The sequence below is a fragment of the Capra hircus genome, chromosome 1, assembly GCF_001704415.2.
Source record: "Capra hircus breed San Clemente chromosome 1, ASM170441v1, whole genome shotgun sequence".
Taxonomy (NCBI): domain Eukaryota; kingdom Metazoa; phylum Chordata; class Mammalia; order Artiodactyla; family Bovidae; genus Capra; species Capra hircus.
The window spans coordinates 64,431,890-64,449,614 of NC_030808.1; the positions used below are offsets into that span (position 1 = coordinate 64,431,890).

The 17,725-nt window shown below is 36.5% G+C and overlaps 1 protein-coding gene across 5 annotated transcripts in view; it reads right to left on the bottom strand.

The window, feature by feature from the left end:
• Positions 1-17,725, bottom strand: part of GSK3B (glycogen synthase kinase 3 beta) — a 217,461-nt gene that overhangs the window by 97,318 nt on the left and 102,418 nt on the right. For all 5 annotated transcript variants that reach the window (XM_018042977.1, XM_018043204.1, XM_018043122.1 and 2 more), the window contains exon 3: positions 3,218-3,301. In XM_018042977.1, the coding sequence (XP_017898466.1) occupies positions 3,218-3,301 (84 nt within the window). The remainder of the gene's footprint in view (positions 1-3,217; positions 3,302-17,725) is intronic.

Genomic DNA, 17,725 nt, shown 5'->3' on the forward strand with positions numbered 1-17,725 from the left:
ATGTTTCTCTATGATCAAGGACAAAGTACTATTTATTCTGAACTAAATCAGAGTCAATAAAATCTATTGGGTAACTTGGAGTATAATAACTGACTACATGATGCTCCAATTACTGAATACTAATAATTCCAACCAGAAGACTATGACTGAGACTAATCTGGTCACATCTCTAGTCCCTGTCCTGACTTAATTCCTCCTTCTAGTTACATTGGCTACTCTCTTCCACTACCATAGGCTTAAAGTATATTCTGTTTAACTCCCAAAGACAGCTTTTAAAATGGCAGGGTGGCACAAAGAGACAAGGTCACCAAGATGGCTATTTCTATAACCACTGAGTCAAACTGTGGTCAGTGGAAATATCTGTCAAACGAAACCACCACCCCACCTGAACTTTACCCAGAACTAGAAAGTGCTTATGGACAAAAATTATGATAAACTCTTTGGGTAGATTAACTATATTCTCAAAAATAACATTAGAGGAACAGTTAAGAATATTATACAATACAAAAACTCAGTGGAATATTACATAACCAATAACTAAAAATATTATGAGGCAACAAGGGAAAGCTTTTGAAATTCTGAATTCTTAATAAGGTTATAATTAATTATTCATACAACTATGTAGAATGTGAACATACAGAATAATATATGTAGTACTGAAGTAAAACGCCAGGATAGTGAGTGAAAATTTTTCCTTCTTTAAAAATTTCCCCCAAAGTAGTAAAGGCTCAGAGAGAAGAGACTCCAAGAAAGAGAAAAAGAAAACAGCTCAGGACGGATGGAAAGCCACACAAAAATTTAGAAATGATCAAATATTCAAAGAGAGTAGGATGAGTAGAAATCCAACGAATGATGGGTACACAAACCCAGAGAAAGAGGTTGAAATCCACAGAGTAACCAACAGAGAAAGAAACAGACCAACAGACACCAGAGTTATACAGGGAAAATAAATTTGAGGGGTTGCCAGACAGGTAAGCCTTTGGGTGTTACCATAAAAAGTTTGTTTGAAAGATTTGTTCTTCCCTTTCTGCTCTTTATCTTTGTGAGAAGTAGATGAGTTAGTATTTGTAAAACACTAAAACAGTGCCTGGCATATAGGGAAAGCTATATGCATATATATATGTAATTTTTTCTTTTCAATTATGGTTTATTAGTAGGATATTGAATGTAGTTTCCCGAGCTATACAACAGGACCTTGTTGATTATTCAGGGAAAGCTATATCAATTAAGCAATCAAAAGATGTTCAAGGGGCTTCGTAGGGAGGCCTGTGCAAATGAATCCCCACGCAATTCAGTGGTTCATGGAACAAATAATCCTGACCTTTATTTATTCTCCTGTGTGGGGTATTATAATGTCTAGCATCTAATAACAAAACCCATAGGGATGCAAAATTCCATTATAATGATCCTGTGAACATAATAGATGCTCCATAATTTTATTTGGAAAGGGGCAGGAAAAAGAAATGACATGTCAAAACAGATAAGATCAAAGATGTAACAGGCAGTTTGTAGGTTAAAAAAAAAAGGTAGCATGAACCAAGTAAAGGGCTTAGGAAATAAAAGAGCTCAAATACTTACGAGGGCTTATAATCCCTAAGACAAGCAAATGGATCATTTAAACTTGGGGGAAAAAATTGAGAAAACACCTAAGAAATGAGAGTCACTAAAGGGCCAATTTGCTAATTATGGTTGTTAAAACCTTAGCTATGACACACACACACACATACATACATACACATGTAACAATTATATATCTGTAGGTATGTACATCACAATCCTGGCTTAATACACAGGTACTTTCCCATATTATAGGCTCTGTCATGGAAAAAAAAAGATTTCTAAGGAAATAATCTAAATAAAATTCAATGGAAAATAACTAAATGGTACACTAGGAAATACGTGAAGTAAAAAAGAACTGGGCTAGAAATCAAGAGGTATTATGAATCTAAGGAATTTGGGAAGTATATGCATGGTATGTGGGCTTCCCTGGTAGCTCAGACAGTAGAGAATCTGCCTGCAATGCAGGAGACCTGGGCTGGATTCCTGGAAGATCCTCTGGAGAAGGGAATAGCTACCCACTCCAGTATTCTTGCCTGGAGAATTCCATGGACAAAGGAACCCGATAGGCTATGGTCCATAGCGTCTCACATGACTGAGTGACTCAAACACACATGAAGAAACACATACACGGAAGGGTCTAAAATATTAAATGAACTTATTCAAAGTGATGTTAATTTAGGCAAAGAGTTTAAGTGCTTATTACTTGTCTTCCCTCTTCACCCAAACCAGTGAAGGAAGAATGTAAAGAAAAGACTGAATCTGGGAAGAAGGAACAGTGAACAGACAGAAAGAAAAAGACCATGGCAAAACTGAGGAAAATGATTTTCTATGATTCCAACTCCAGTGAGTATAAGGTGAGAAAATCCAAGGGTAGGAGGCTAAGGGGAGTTCAAAGCAGATCTTCTTTCTTTATCCTTTGCTTTTACTGAATTAAATGTGATAATAAATAGTGATCACTTACAAGAAGTTCTGTAATATTACATCTTTTCCAACTTTTTAATGCAATCTATCCCTAGAACAGGTTAAACTTGCTCCTAATGTTTAAGTCTCATTCCGGTCCAAAGTCTTCCTGCTTCCTGTTCCCCTGCAATACTTCCAACTTCAACAAACTGACATCATTTTCCTCCCTCCAACAAACACGTAAACTATCACGGGCTCTGGGAGCACGTAAGAAAGATGAAAGTTTTTGAAATATAGAACTTTAGAGCTAAAGAAGAAAATTCTTAAAAATTATTCCCCTCTATCATTTCATTAGGGATTTCCCTTGTGGCTCAGTGGTAAAGAATCCATCTGCCAATGCAGGAGACATGGGCTCGATGCCTGGGTCTGGAAGATCCCCTGGAGAAGGAAATAACAACCCACTCCAGTATTCTTGCCTGGGAAATCCCATGGACAGAGGAGCTGACGGGCTACACTCCATGGGGTCACAAAAGAGTCGGACATGACTTAGTGACTAAACAACGACATCATTTCATGAACATTTCCCTGTAAAGATATTCAATAATCATATTGTGAAGTTAGAAAAACTAGGACATGTGTTTTGGAATTCTTCCATTCAATAAGCAAAGCTGTTTTGATGGGAGGACAGGATACAAACTTTTTCTAGAAGACTATCAAGTCAATCACAATATTCGGTAAACACATCCTAAAGACCTACCTTTTCACCACTTGAGTAGAAGAAATAACGCAATCGGACTATGTTACAGTGATCTAGCTTTCTCATGATCTGGAGCTCTCGGTTCTGAAAAGGAAACACATGAAAATATTTTTTAAAGGCTACCTGCTATTCATATTGACTAAGATACTTCTGAAATAACATTAAGCACTTCAAAAAGCAGGCCACAAATATGTTACTAAAAGGTAACATCTATATATTACTAAAAAGTATCACCAGTCGGACCATTGCTCTGCAGTAAGATAAATACAGAAATAGAAAATAAATGTTCAGAATCTTTTATTGCAATTTGAAAGAACAATTTTACAACCATGAATCTTGCAGTTAAAAGTAGGGCCTATATTTCCCTAAGTTTCACTTTTCTCATAATTCATTTTTATTGTATTGCATAAAAATACCAGTCTTCAATGAACTGAAAAATTTTAAAACTGTTACCTCACTACAAATAGCTTTAGAAGGACTGGTTTATGTATGCAAGAGATATTTGAAATGAGTTATTACCATAATTTTCTGCAACTATAATAATAATCAACTTCTCATCAAACAAATGAGTAATGGGTACAAAGAAAACTCTCACATGCCCTGTTTTCCAAAATGCAGTGAAAAATCTAAGTTAGCCCTATTAGAAAGGCTCAGTTGCTAGAGTTAAAATATGATATACTAGAAGGTGTACAGTCCGGAAAATTTATAGATAACACAAATAATTTTTCCTTTGGGGAATTTCAAAATTATGCTTCAAGAAAATAAAACATTAAACAATATGACAACTTTCCCAACACAGCAACACAAATTTGAGGAGTACATATTAATATATATATATATAAATAAAGACGTTAACTGTCAGAAATCTAGTTAACAAAGTCCAAAATATATAACACAGAAAAAGAATACCAAAATACTAGCTAAATGGACAGAAATATAAAATCTCTGTTAAAATGATGATTTAGAAGAGCTACAATCATAAAGTACATACCTGGGAATTTGGAAGGTAAATGCTATTATGTTTAGAAAATAAGGCCAAAATAAAGGGGCTGGGGATGTATTATAGCCAAAAGGTCCAATAAGCAGAACTGTCTTAGAGCAGAGTGGGCTCCAGCTCTTGGAAGATGACAGCACAAATAAACAAACATTCCTCTTCCCTAGAAACTTTCAGTAAACTTCATGATGGTTCTAGCATGTTCTCTAAAAGGAAATAGGAAACTTAAGATGACTCTCCTTCTGACTCTTTAAACAGAGTACAAGAGCTGGGCTTATGTATACAGTGATACTTAAAATACTTTTTATAAAACATCAATCTTTCATTCCATTACTTGTTACGTTTATAGCTGAAGCAATAAACAAAGAAACTCAAGACAGTGCAGGATACTCACTTTAACAAGGATAACACATAGTATCAGACTCTGATTCTGACTATTATAGATGACAGAAAATTTTACAAATTTCAAAACTGTCCATTTTCTATTCCAATTGAGCTGTTTTTTGAAGTATGTCTATACTCTGTCAATTCACATGTAGGTAACTACTTTTGTGAGAGAACTGCTACTAAGTTAAGACTCCTCTCAGATATTAAGATTGTTTTTTTAACATCGACAGATATATTAAAATAAGCTATTTTCCCAGACCCAGTAACCAAGGTAACAGAGAACTATTAAATGAAATTTCCATGTAATGGAATTTGTATTAAGACTATGCATATAGGGCTTCCCCGGTGGCTAAGCAGTAAAGAATCCGCCTGCAATGCAGGAGATGCAAGAGACGTGGGTTCCATCCCTGGGTTGGGAAGATCCCCTGGTGGAGGGCACGGCAACCCACTAGAGTATTTTTGCCTGGAGAATCCCATGGACGGAGGAGCCTGGTGGGCTACAATCTAAAGGGTCACAGATAATTAGATACAACTGAAGTGACTGAGCGTGTATGCATATACTATGTATATGATCCTTTATCCAAAAGAATATAACTGAAGAAAGTATAAGGACTCAAATATTTATCTACCCTTACTTCCTGTTCATATTCTACTATTTTTGAAAGGAGGCTTAAATTTTCTCATTTTACAATTGCACTCATCTCACATGCTAGTCAAGTAATGCTCAAAATTATCCAAGCCAGGCTTCAGCAATAATGAACCATGAACTTCCAGACGTTCAAGCTGGTTTTAGAATAAGGCAGAGGAACCAGAGATCAAATTGCCAACATCCACTGGATCATGGAAAAAGCAAGCGAGTTCCAGAAAAACATCTATTTCCGCTTTATTGACTATGCCAAAGCCTTTGACTGTGTGGATCACAATAAACTGTGGAAAATTCTGAAAGAGATGGGAATACCAGACCACCTGACCTGCCTCTTGAGAAATCTCTATGCAGGTCAGGAAGCAACAGTTAGAACTGGACATGGAACAACAGACTGGTTCCAAACAGGAAAAGGAGTACGTCAAGGCTGTATATTGTCACCCTGCTTATTTAACTAATATGCAGAGTACATCATGAGAAACGCTGGGCTGGAGGAAGCACAAGCTGGAATCAAGACTGCCGGGAGAAATATCAATAACCTCAGATATGCAGATGACACCACCCTTATGGCAGAAAGTGAAGAACTAAAGAGCCTCTTGATGAAAGTGAAAGAGGAGAGTGAAAAAGTTGGCTTAAAGCTCAACATTCAGAAAACGAAGATCATGGCTTCCGGTCCCGTCACTTCATGGCAAGTAGATGGGGAAACAGTGGAGACAGCGGCAGACTTTATTTTTCTGGGCTCAAAAATAACTGCAGATGGTGACTGCAGCCTTGAAATTAACAGATGCTTGCTCCTTGGAAGGAAAGTTATGACCAACCTAGACAGCATATTAAAAAGCAGAGACATTACTTTGCCAGCAAAGGTCCATCTAGTCAAAGCTACGGTTTTTCCAGTAGTCATGTATGGATGTGAGAGTTGGGCTATAAAGAAAGCTGAGTGCCAGAGAATTGATGCTTTTGAACTTTGGTGTTGGTGAAGACTCTTGAGAGTCCCTTGAACTGTGAGGAGATCCAACCAGTCCATCCTAAAGGAAATCAGTCCTGAATATTCACTGGAAGGATGGATGCTGAAGCTGAAAACTCCAATACTTTGGCTACCTTCTGTGAAGAACTGACTCATTTGAAAAGACCCTAATGCTGAGAAAGACTGAAGGCAGGAGGAGAAGGGGATGACAGAGGATGAGATGACTGGATGGCATCACCGACTCAATGGACATGAGTTTGAGTAAACTCTGGGAGTTGGTGATGGACAAGGAGGCCTGGTGTGCTGCAGTCCATGGGGTTGCAAAGAGTCAGACATGAATGAGTGACTGAACTGAACTGTCCTCCATAGGCTGAAAGTTTCATGAGGTTCAAAACTTTGCTATTCTTATTCACTGCCATATCCTTAATATTGCAAATGATGCTTGGCACAGAAAAGGTACACTATATTTATAGAATAAATTTTTTCTGTAGAATTAGTATGTCATCATACACTAATAAAGAATGACTCAGTAAAAAGTTAGGCTTGGGATAGTTGTGTATTAAATGTATCTTAGGCATAAGCTTTGTCTAATATTGGCTTGATTAATACTTTAAAAATTGCTCTGTGAAATTTATCTTTTGGATCTTTTCAGTTCAGTCACTCAGTCATGAAGTAATGGGACCAGATGCCAGGGAGGAATAAACAATATATTTTCATGTAAAGTAAAAGGACAGATCATGATAGAGAGAAAGGGGCTATTATTTTAGATAGGAAAGTCAGAGCAGATCTCACAAAGAAGGTTAAGATCTAAAGACAAATCTGAATCATATGAAGATGAGAACCATGTGAGGCTATGGGGGGGGAAGCATTACAGTTATAGGGAACTTCAAACACAAATGCCCAGAGGTGGGCTTGAAAGTGAAAGTCACGTAGTCGTGTCCGACTCTTTGCGACCCCTGGACTATACAGTCTATGGAATTTTCTAGGCCAGAATACTGGAGTGGGTAGCCTTTCCCTTCTCCAGGGGCTCTTCCCAACCCAGGGATTGAACCCAGGTCTCCCACATTGCAGGCAGATTCTTTGTGCCACAAGAGAAGACCAGAGGTGAACTTGGCATATTCAAAAATAGCTAGAAGAATAATGTGATTTCACCACTGAGTAAAGCAAGAGGCAGGAAACAAGTACAGAGAGACAGGCAGGACAGTATGTCATATTAACTCTAATGAAACTGAATTCTAAACTAAATGAAAGGAAAGCCAAAGCGGGCAAGCAAATGACATAATCTAATTTACCTTTTTAAATGATCATTTTAAAACTAAAAATAAATTTGGGGGAGAAAGTGGATCACAAGTTGTTTTTTGTTTGACAGTGTATCAGGAGTTCTATTTGAAATCCTAATATTAGACATCCAAGTAACAATACTGAGGCTCAAGGTAGAAATCTGAGCTGGAAATCTGTGTCTAGGAGTCATTTGTATAAAGGGGACTCAAAGCAAGAGGACCTAATAACATCACCTAGGGAAGAAGTTTAGACAAATACACACATACACACACACACACTCATATATCTGTATCTCTCTGCCAACCTATCTATCCATCTATCCATCCATCCACAGGTATGAAAAGGAGTATATCAAGTGGAGCAATCAATAAAGTAGTATAAAAAACAAGAGGTTACCATACAGGCCAAATGAAATAAGTTTTCAGAAAAAGGCACTGACCATTTATAGCAAGAGCTGCTAAATAAGAAATTAAGATGAAAACATAAGACAAATGGATATGGCAAATGCAGGATGTTAGTGACTCTTACAAGTGTGATTTCAGTGGTGATAAAAGTCTGACTAGAGTGAATTAAATTGGGGTTGGGAAGGAGACACAGGGAAATAACTAAAAAGTCAGAAGGTTCAAAAAGAAATGATTTTCAGCTCTAGCAGAATGAACAGATCAGCAAATTTGCTCCCAAAACACATATAAAAAAGAACTGTATTGTAGAAAACAATCATTTCAGGGCTCTGGAAACCAACCAAAAGCAACAACAAATCAAGAAGCATTTATTCAAGAAACATAGCTAAGACACTGGAGTTAAGATAGTGGGGTCCGGTGATCTTTTTGCTAGTGACCTCCCCTCTCAATCACCTCTCAGCTCAGCTACAGCTCTGCTACCCTGAGAATGCAACACCAGGTGGGGAAAATGACAGATTGGCAGAACATTAAGGAATACAAAGGGAGATCTTGGAAATGAAAGAGGCTAAATAAACTCTCTACATAGCCCTGTGCTGATTTACAGGCTGTGCACACATGGGAGATCCAAGAGGGCCTTCAAGAAAGTAAATGCTGAGGCTGACTTAAAAACTGTCTGAATTTCAAATGTATTTCCCAACCCATGAACAGAATCATCTAATAAATGATGGAAGCTTTATAAATTCAAAATATTTGAACACAATCTCTAACCAATAACTGGCTGGTCACTAAGCAATGCAGACAAAGAGTCAAATCCTAAGAAATCAGGCTAAAAAATGAAAACTTGAATAAAAATTTAACACAGATTTCAGGGGTTTCAAACTGGCAGAAAAAGAGTCTAGATTAGATGCAGGTAAATTGCAAAAAAAAAAGGAAAAGAAAGAAAACTCCCAAAACAACAAGTTTCAGGAGGATTAAAAAAAAGTTAACAGAATCCAGAGTTCTACAATATATTATCTAAAATTTTTCACTGTCTAAAAAAATTGTGAGACATGCAAACAATAGGGAAAGTTGATTTATACTCAAGTTAAAAAAGAAAAGGAGCCAATAGACATTGACTCTGGGTGGACACAGCCATTGGATTTAGCAGACAAGAATAAAAAACTGTTATTATGTTCAAAGAATATTAAGCTTCTCAACACTAGACTAGCCTTGACAATGAGTTTTTATATTTGACACCAAAAGCAAAGGCAATAAAAACAAAAGTAAGCAAATGGGACTATCTCAAATTAAAAAACTTCTGCAGAACAAAGGAAATCATCAACAAAATGAAAAGACAACCTATGAAATGGGATAAAACATTTGCAAATCATGTATTAGATAAGGGGTTAATATTCAAAATGTAAAGAACTCATACAACTTAATAGAAAAAAAACTTCAAATAATCTAATTTTAAAATGGTTAAAGGACTTGAACAGACATTTTCCCAAAAAAGACATACAGATGGCCAACAATACATGAAAAGATGGCTTAACATCACTAATTATCAGGGAATGTGAATCAAAACCCCACCTGTTAGAATGGATATTATTAAAAAGGGGCAAGAAATAACCAATGTTGGTTAGAATGTACAGAAAGAGAACCCTGGAAATGTACACTGGTGCAGCATCTATAGGAAAATATTAGTACACTGGTGGACGTACTATTGGTAGAAATGTACACTGGTGCAACCACTATGGAAAACAGTATGGAAGTTTCTCAAAGTACTAAAAATAGAACTATCATAGGATCCAGCAATTCCATTACTGGGTATATACCCAAAGAAAATGAAATGACTAACTCACAGAGATACCCGTATTCCAAAGTGAACTGCAGTTATTATTTACAATAGCCAAGACATAGAAATAATCTAAGCATGCATCAACAATTGAGTGGATAAAGAAAATATGGTGTGTGTGCGCACACACATATATGTGTGAGAGAGAGAACTATGCCACAATTAAAAAGGATACCATGCCACCTGCAGCAACATGGATGGATTTTGAGTGCATCATGCTAAATGAAATAAGTCACACAGAGAAAGACAAATATTGTATGATAACACTTAAATGTGGAATCTAAAAAAGCCCAACTCATATAAACAGACTAGAAAGGTGGCTACCAGAGGCTGGAGATTGGGGAAAAGGGGAAGGTGATCGAAGAATATAAACTTCAAATTATAACAGAAACAAGTTCTGAGAATTTCACAGTATGGTGACTATAGTTAATAATTCTGTACTGTATATGTGAAGGCTGCTGAAATAGTAGACCTTAAATGTTCTCACTACAAAAAAGTAATAATAATTACAAGCTGTGATATGTTAGCAGATGCTATGATGTTAATCATTTTGCAATACAAAACTGCATGAAATCAAAATGTTAACCTTAAAGTTACACAATATTATACATCAATTATATCTCAATAAAGCTGAAAAATTAATATATACTAAATAAATATGTTCAAAGAATTAAAGAAATTGTCGATGACCACCTCACAACAAGTAGAAAATTTCAGTAAAGAAATATTAATATTGAAAACCTAGAAATACTAGAGCTGAAAAGTGTAGTAACAGAAGTAAAGGATTCACTATGGGCTCATGATAAGATTTAAGCTAACATTTTAAAATATCACACCTACTGAACAATCTAGAAATATATATAAAGTTAATCAAAAAAAGACCTACCAAAAAACGGATACAGGAAATATCATCAGAAGAGAGGAAAAAATAAAAGAAAATATATTTGAAGAAGTAATTGCTGATAAGTTACCAAATCTGATGAAAAGCACTAATCTACTGAACCATAAAGCTTAGTGAACTCCCAATAGGATAAATACAGAAAGATTCACACTGAGGAACACCCCTTTTGAACTGAAACCACAAAGGAAAAATAATGAAAGCAATAACAAAAAATGATTAATCATATACATGCAGAAAACAATATAATTAACAGCAGACTAATCATCAGCTTAACAGAGGGAAAAAAAGCAGTAAAATTTAAAAAATTTCAAAATGCAGAAAGAAAAAAAAAGCTGTCAACCAAGAATGCTATATACAGAAAAATTACTCTTTAAATAGGAAAAGATTTTTTTTTTAATTTCAGGCTAAAAGAAAAAGACACCAGAAGGTATTTCAAATACACAAGCACAAACAGGACCACTAGAAATGGTAAATATAAATGGGAAAATAGAAAAGATTATACATTTTCTCATTTCATCAAAGACACAAACTGTATAAAACAATTATGATAATAGCGTGTTATTACGCTTATAACAGAAATATGACAATAACAGCAGGAAGGAGAGAAGAGAAAATGAAGCTATATTGGAAAAAAAAGTACTATATTACTCTGGAATTAAGTCAGTAACTAACCAGAAGCAGACTGTAATACATTGAAATGTACATTGCAATTCCTAAAGCAGCCACTAAGAAAATAATTATTTTAATATTAAAAATCAACACTGGACCCAAAATGGTACACTAAAATACTTGTTCAACACAAAAGGAGGAAATAAATGAGAATGGAGGAACAAGAACAACGTGAGAGGACTTCCCTGGTGGTGCAGTGGATAAGAATCTCCCTGCCATGCAGGGAGAAGCCATTGCAACAAGAAGCAACGAGAAGGCTACTGCAACAAAGAGTAGCCTTGCATGCTGCAACTAGAGAAAGCCCGCCCAGAGCAACAAAGACCCAGCACAGCCAAACATAAATAAACAAATAAATAAATTTTAAAAATACATGAGAGATAGAGAAAACAAAAAGCAACATGGCAGGGGCAATTTCTTTCTATTTTTTGGAGGCTAATTACTTTACAATATTGTATTGGTTTTGCCATACACTGACATGGATCCACCAGGGGTGTACTTGTGTTTCCCATCCTGAACCCCCCTCCCCATCTCATCCCTCTGGGTCATCCCAGTGCACTAGCCCCAAGCACCATGTCTCACGCATCGAACCTGGACTGGCAAACCATTTCACATATGATAATATACATGTTTCTCCCAAACCATCCCACCCTTGCCCTCTTCCAGAGTCCAAAAAACTGTTCTATACATCTGTGTCTCTTTCGGTGTCTCGCATACAGGGTTATCGTTACCATCTTTCTAAATTCCATATATATGCGTTAGCATACACTTTGGTGTTTTTCTTTCTGGCTTACTTCACTCAGTATAATAGGATCCAGTTTCATCCACTTCATTAGAACTGATTCAAATGTATTCTTTTTAATGGCTGAGTAATATTCCATTGTGTATATGTACTACAGCTTTCTTATCCATCTGTCTGCTGATGGACATCTAGGTTGCTTCCATGTCCTGGCTATTATAAACAGTGTTGCAATGAACATTTTGGGGTACATGTGTCTCTTTTGATTCTGGTTTCCTCAGTGTATATGCCCAGCAGTGGGACTGCTGGGTCATATGGCAGTTGTATTTCCAGTTTTTAAAAAATCTCCACACTGTTCTCCATAGTGGTTGTACTAATTTACATTCCCACAAACAGTATAAGAGTGTTCCCTTTTCTCCACACCCTCTCCAGCATTTACTGCTTGTAAACTTTTGGATCGCAGCCATTCTGACTGGTATGGAATGGTACCTGATTGTGCTTTTGATTTGCATTTCTCTAATAATGAGTGATGTGAGCATCTTTTCATGTGTTTGTTAGCTATCTGTATGTCTTCTTTGGAGAAATGTTGGTTTAGTTCTTTGGCCCATTTTTTGATTGGGTCATTTATTTTTCTGGAATTGAGCTGCAGGAGTTTGTATATTTTTCAGATTAATTTTTTTGTCAGGTGCTTCGTTGGCTATTATTCTCTCCCATTCTGAAGACTGTCTTTTCACCTTGCTTATAGTTTCCTTTGTTGTGCAAAAGCTTTTAATTTTAATTAGGTCCCTTTTGTTTATTTTTGCTTTTATTCCCAATATTCTGAGAGGTGGGTCATAGGGGATCCTGCTGTGATTTATGTCAGAGAGTGTTTTGCCTATGGTTTCCTCTAATAGTTGTAGTTTCTGGTCTTACGTTTAGATCTTTAATCCATTATGAGTTTATTCTTGTGTATGGTGTTAGAAAGTGTTCCAGTTTCATTTTTTTACAAGTCGTTGACCAGTTTTCCCAGCATCACTTGTTAAAAAGATTGTCTTTTCTCCATTGTATATTCTTGCCTTCTTTGTCAAAGATAAGGTGTCCACAGGTGCGTGGATTTATCTCTGGGCTTTCTGTTTTGTTCCATTGACCTATATTTCTGTCTTTGTGCCAGTACCATACTGTCTTGATGACTGTGGCTTTGCAGGAGAGCCTGAAGTCAAGCAGGTTGATTCCTCCTGTTCCAGTCTTCTTTCTCAAGATTGCTTTGGCTGTTTGAGGTTTTTTGTATTTCCATACAAATTCTGAAATTATTTGTTTTAGCTCTGTGAAAAATACCATTGGTAGCTTGATAAGGATTGCATTGAATCTATAGATTGCTTTTGGTAGTACAGTCATTTTCACTATATTGATTCTTCAGATCTATGAACACGGTATATTTCTCCATCTATTTGTGTCCTCTTTGATTTCTTTCACCACTGTTTTACAGTTTTCTATATACAGGTCTTTTGTTTCTTTAGGGAGATAAATTCCTAAATATTTTATTCTTTTCATTGCAATGATGAATGGAATTGTTTCCTTAATTTCTCTGTTTTCTGTTAGTGTATAGGAATGCAAGGGATTTCTGTGTGTTGATTTTATATCCTGCAACTTTACTATATTGATTGATTAGCTCTAGTAATTTTCTGGTGGAGTCTTTAGGGTTTTCTATGTATAGGATCACATCATTTGCAAACAGACTTTTACTTCTTTTCCAATCCGGATTCCTTTCATTTCTTTTTCTGCTCTGATTGCTCTGGCGAAAACTTCTAAAACTATGTTGAATAGTAGTGGTGAGAGTGGGCACCTTTGTCTTGTTCCTGACTTCAGGGGAAATGCTTTTAATTTTTCACCATTGAGGATAATGTTTGCTGTGGGTTTATCATATGTGGCTTTTATTATGTTATATTCTTTCTATTCCTACTTTCTGAAGGGTTTTTTTTTAAATCATGAATGGATGTTGAATTTTGTCAAAGGCTTTCTCTGCATCTATTGAGATAGTTATACGGCTTTTATTTTTCAATTTGTTAATGTGGTGTATTACATTGATTGATTTGCAGATACTGAAGAATCCTTGCATCCTTGGGATTAAGCCCACTTGGTCATGATGTATCATCTTTCTAATATGTTGATGGCTTCTGTTTGCTAGAATTTTGTTAAGGATTTTTTTGCATCTATGTTCATCAGTGATATTGGCCTGTAGTTTTCTTTTTTTGTGGCATCTTTGTCAAGTTTTGGTATTAGGGTGATGGTGGCCTCGTAGAATGAGTTTGGAAGATTACCTTCCTCTACAATTTTCTGGAAGAGTTTGAGTAAGATAGGTATTAGCTCTTCTCTAAATTTTTGGTAGAATTCAGCTGTGAAGCCATCTGGACCTGGGCTTTTGTTTGCTTGGAAGATTTCTGATTGAAAGTGAAGTCGCTCAGTCGTGTCTGACTCATTGCGACCCAGTGGACTGTAGCCCACCATGCTCCTCTGTCCATGGGATTTTCCAGGCAAGAGTACTGGAGTGGGTTGCCATTTCCTTCTCCAGAGGATGTTCCCAACCCAGGGATCAAACCCAGGTCTCCCGCATTGTAAGCAAGACGCTTTACCGTCTGAGCCACCAGGGAAGTCCTGGTTACAGTTTCAATTTACGTGCTTGTGACAGACATATAGATCAATGGAACAAAATAGAAAGCCCAGAGATAAATCCACACACATATGGACACCTTATCTTTGACAAAGGAGGCAAGAATATACAATGGAGTAAAGACAATCTCTTTAACAAGTGGTGCTGGGAAAACTGGTCAACCACTTGTAAAAGAATGAAACTAGATCACTTTCTAACACCCCACACAAAAATAAACTCAAAATGGATTAAAGATCTAAATGTAAGACCAGAAACTACAAAACTCCTAGAGGAGAACATAGGCAAAACACTCTCAGACATAAATCACAGCAGGATCCTCTATGATCCACCTCCCAGAATATTGGAAATAAAAGCAAAAATAAACAAATGGGATCTAATTAAAATTAAAAGCTTCTGCACAACAAAGGAAAATATAAGCAAGGTGAAAAGACAGCCTTCTGAATGGGAGAAAATAACAGCAAATGAAGCAACTGACAAACAAGTAATCTCAAAAATATACAAGCAACTTATGCAGCTCAATTACAGAAAAATACACGACCCAATCAAAAAATGGGCCAAAGAACTAAATAGACATTTCTCCAAAGAAGACATACGGATGGCTAACAAACACATGAAAAGATGCTCAACATCACTCATTATTAGAGAAATGCAAATCAAAACCACAATGAGGTACCACTTCACACCAGTCAGAATGGCTGCGATCCAAAAATCTGCAAGCAATAAATGCTGGAGAGGGTGTGGAGAAAAGGGAACCCTCCTACACTGTTGGTGGGAATGCAAACTAGTACAGCCACTATGGAGAACAGTGTGGAGATTCCTTTAAAAATTGCAAATAGAACTACCGTATGACCCAGCAATCCCACTGCTGGGCATACACACTGAGGAAACCAGAATTGAAAGAGACACATGTACCCCAATGTTCATCGCAGCACTGTTTATAATAGCCAGGACATGGAAACAACCTAGATGTCCATCAGCAGATGAATGGATAAGAAAGCTGTGCTACATATACACAATGGAGTATTACTCAGCCGTTAAAAAGAATTCATTTGAATCAGTTCTGATGAGATGGATGAAACTGGAGCCGATTATACAGAGTGAAGTAAGCCAGAAAGAAAAACACCAATACAGTATACTAACACATATATATGGAATTTAGAAAGATGGCAATGACGACCCTGTATGCAAGACAGGGAAAGAGACACAGATGTGTATAATGGACTTTTGGACTCAGAGGGAGAGGGAGAGGGTGGGATGATTTGGGAGAATGGCATTCTAACATGTATACTATCATGTAAGAATTGAATCGCCAGTCTGTGTCTGACGCAGGATACAGCATGCTTGGGGCTGGTGCATGGGGATGACCCACAGAGATGTTATGGGGAGGGAGGTGGGAGGGGGGTTCATGTTTGGGAATGCATGTAAGAATTAAAGATTTTAAAATTAAAAAAATAAAAAACTAAAAAAAAAAAATTTACGTGCTTGTGATGGGTCTGTTAAGGTTTTTCATTTCTTCCGGTTCAGTTTTGGAAAGTTGTACTTTTCTAAGAATTTGTCCATTTCTTCCAAGCTGTCCATTTTATTGGCATATAGTTGCTGATAGTAGTCTCTTATGATCCTTTGCATTTCTGTGTTGTCTGTTGTGATCTCTTCATTTTCATTTCTAATTTTGTTGATTTGATTTTTTTCCCTTTGTTTCTTGATGAGTCTGGCTAATGGTTTGTCAATTTTATTTATCCTTTCAAAGAACCAGCTTTTGGCTTTGTTGATTTTTGCTATGGTCTCTTTTGTTTCTTTTGCATTTATTTCTGCCCTAATTTTTAAGATTTCTTTCCTTCTACTAACACTGGCGTTCTTCATTTCTTCCTTTTCTAGTTGCTTTAGGTGTAGAGTTAGGTTATTTATTTGACTTTTTCCTTGTTTCTTGAGGTATGCCTGTATTGCTATAAACCTCCTTAGCACTGCTTTTACAGTGTCCCATAGGTTTTGGGTTGTTTTCATTTTCATTCATTTCTATGCATATTTTGATTTCTTTTTTATCTCTTCTGTGATTTGTTGGTTATTCAGCAGCGTGTTGTTCAGCCTCCATATGTTGGAATTTTTAATACTTTTTCTCCTGTAATTGACATCTAATCTTACTGCACTGTGGTCAGAAAAGATGCCTGGAATGATTTCAATTTTTTTGAATTTACCAAGGCTAGATTTATTGCCCAGGATGTGATCTATCCTGGAGAAGGTTCCATGTGCACTTGAGAAAAAGGTGAAATTCATTGTTTTGGGGTGAAAGGTCCTATAGATATGAATTAGGTCTAACTGGTCTATTGTATCATTTAAAGTTTGTGTTTCCTTGTTAATTTTCTGTTTAGTTGATCTATCCATAGGTGTGAGTAGGGTATTAATGTCTCCTACTATTATTGTGTTGTTATTAATTTCCCCTTTCATACTTGTTAGGGGTGCTCCTATGTTGCATGCATATATATTTCCAGCCCTTCACTTTCAGTCTGTTGTGTCCCTTATTTCAAGGTGGGTCTCTTGCAGACAACATATATAGGGGTCTTGTTTTTGTATCCATTCAGCCAGTCTTTGTCTTTTGGTTGGAGCATTCAGCCCATTTACATTTAAGGTAATTATTGATAAGTATGATCCCATAGCCATTTACTTTGTTTTGGGTTCGAGTTTACACACCCTTTCTGTGTTTCCTGTCTAGAGAAGATCCTTTAGCATTTTTGGAGAGCTGGTTTGGTGGTGCTGAGTTCTCTCAGCTTTTGCTTGTCTGTAAAGCTTTTGATCGCTTCTTCATATTTGAATGAGATCTTTGCTGGGTACAGTAATCTGGGCTGTAGGTTATTTTCTTCCATCACTTTAAGTATGTCCTGCCATTCCCTTCTGGCCTGAAGAGTTTCTATTGAAAGACCAGCTGCTCTCCTTATGGGAATCCCCTTGTGTGTTATTTATTGTTTTTCCCTTGCTGCTTTTAATATTTGTTCTTTGTGTTTGATCTTTGTTAATTTGATTTATATGTATCTTAGGGTGTTTTGCCTTGGGTTTATC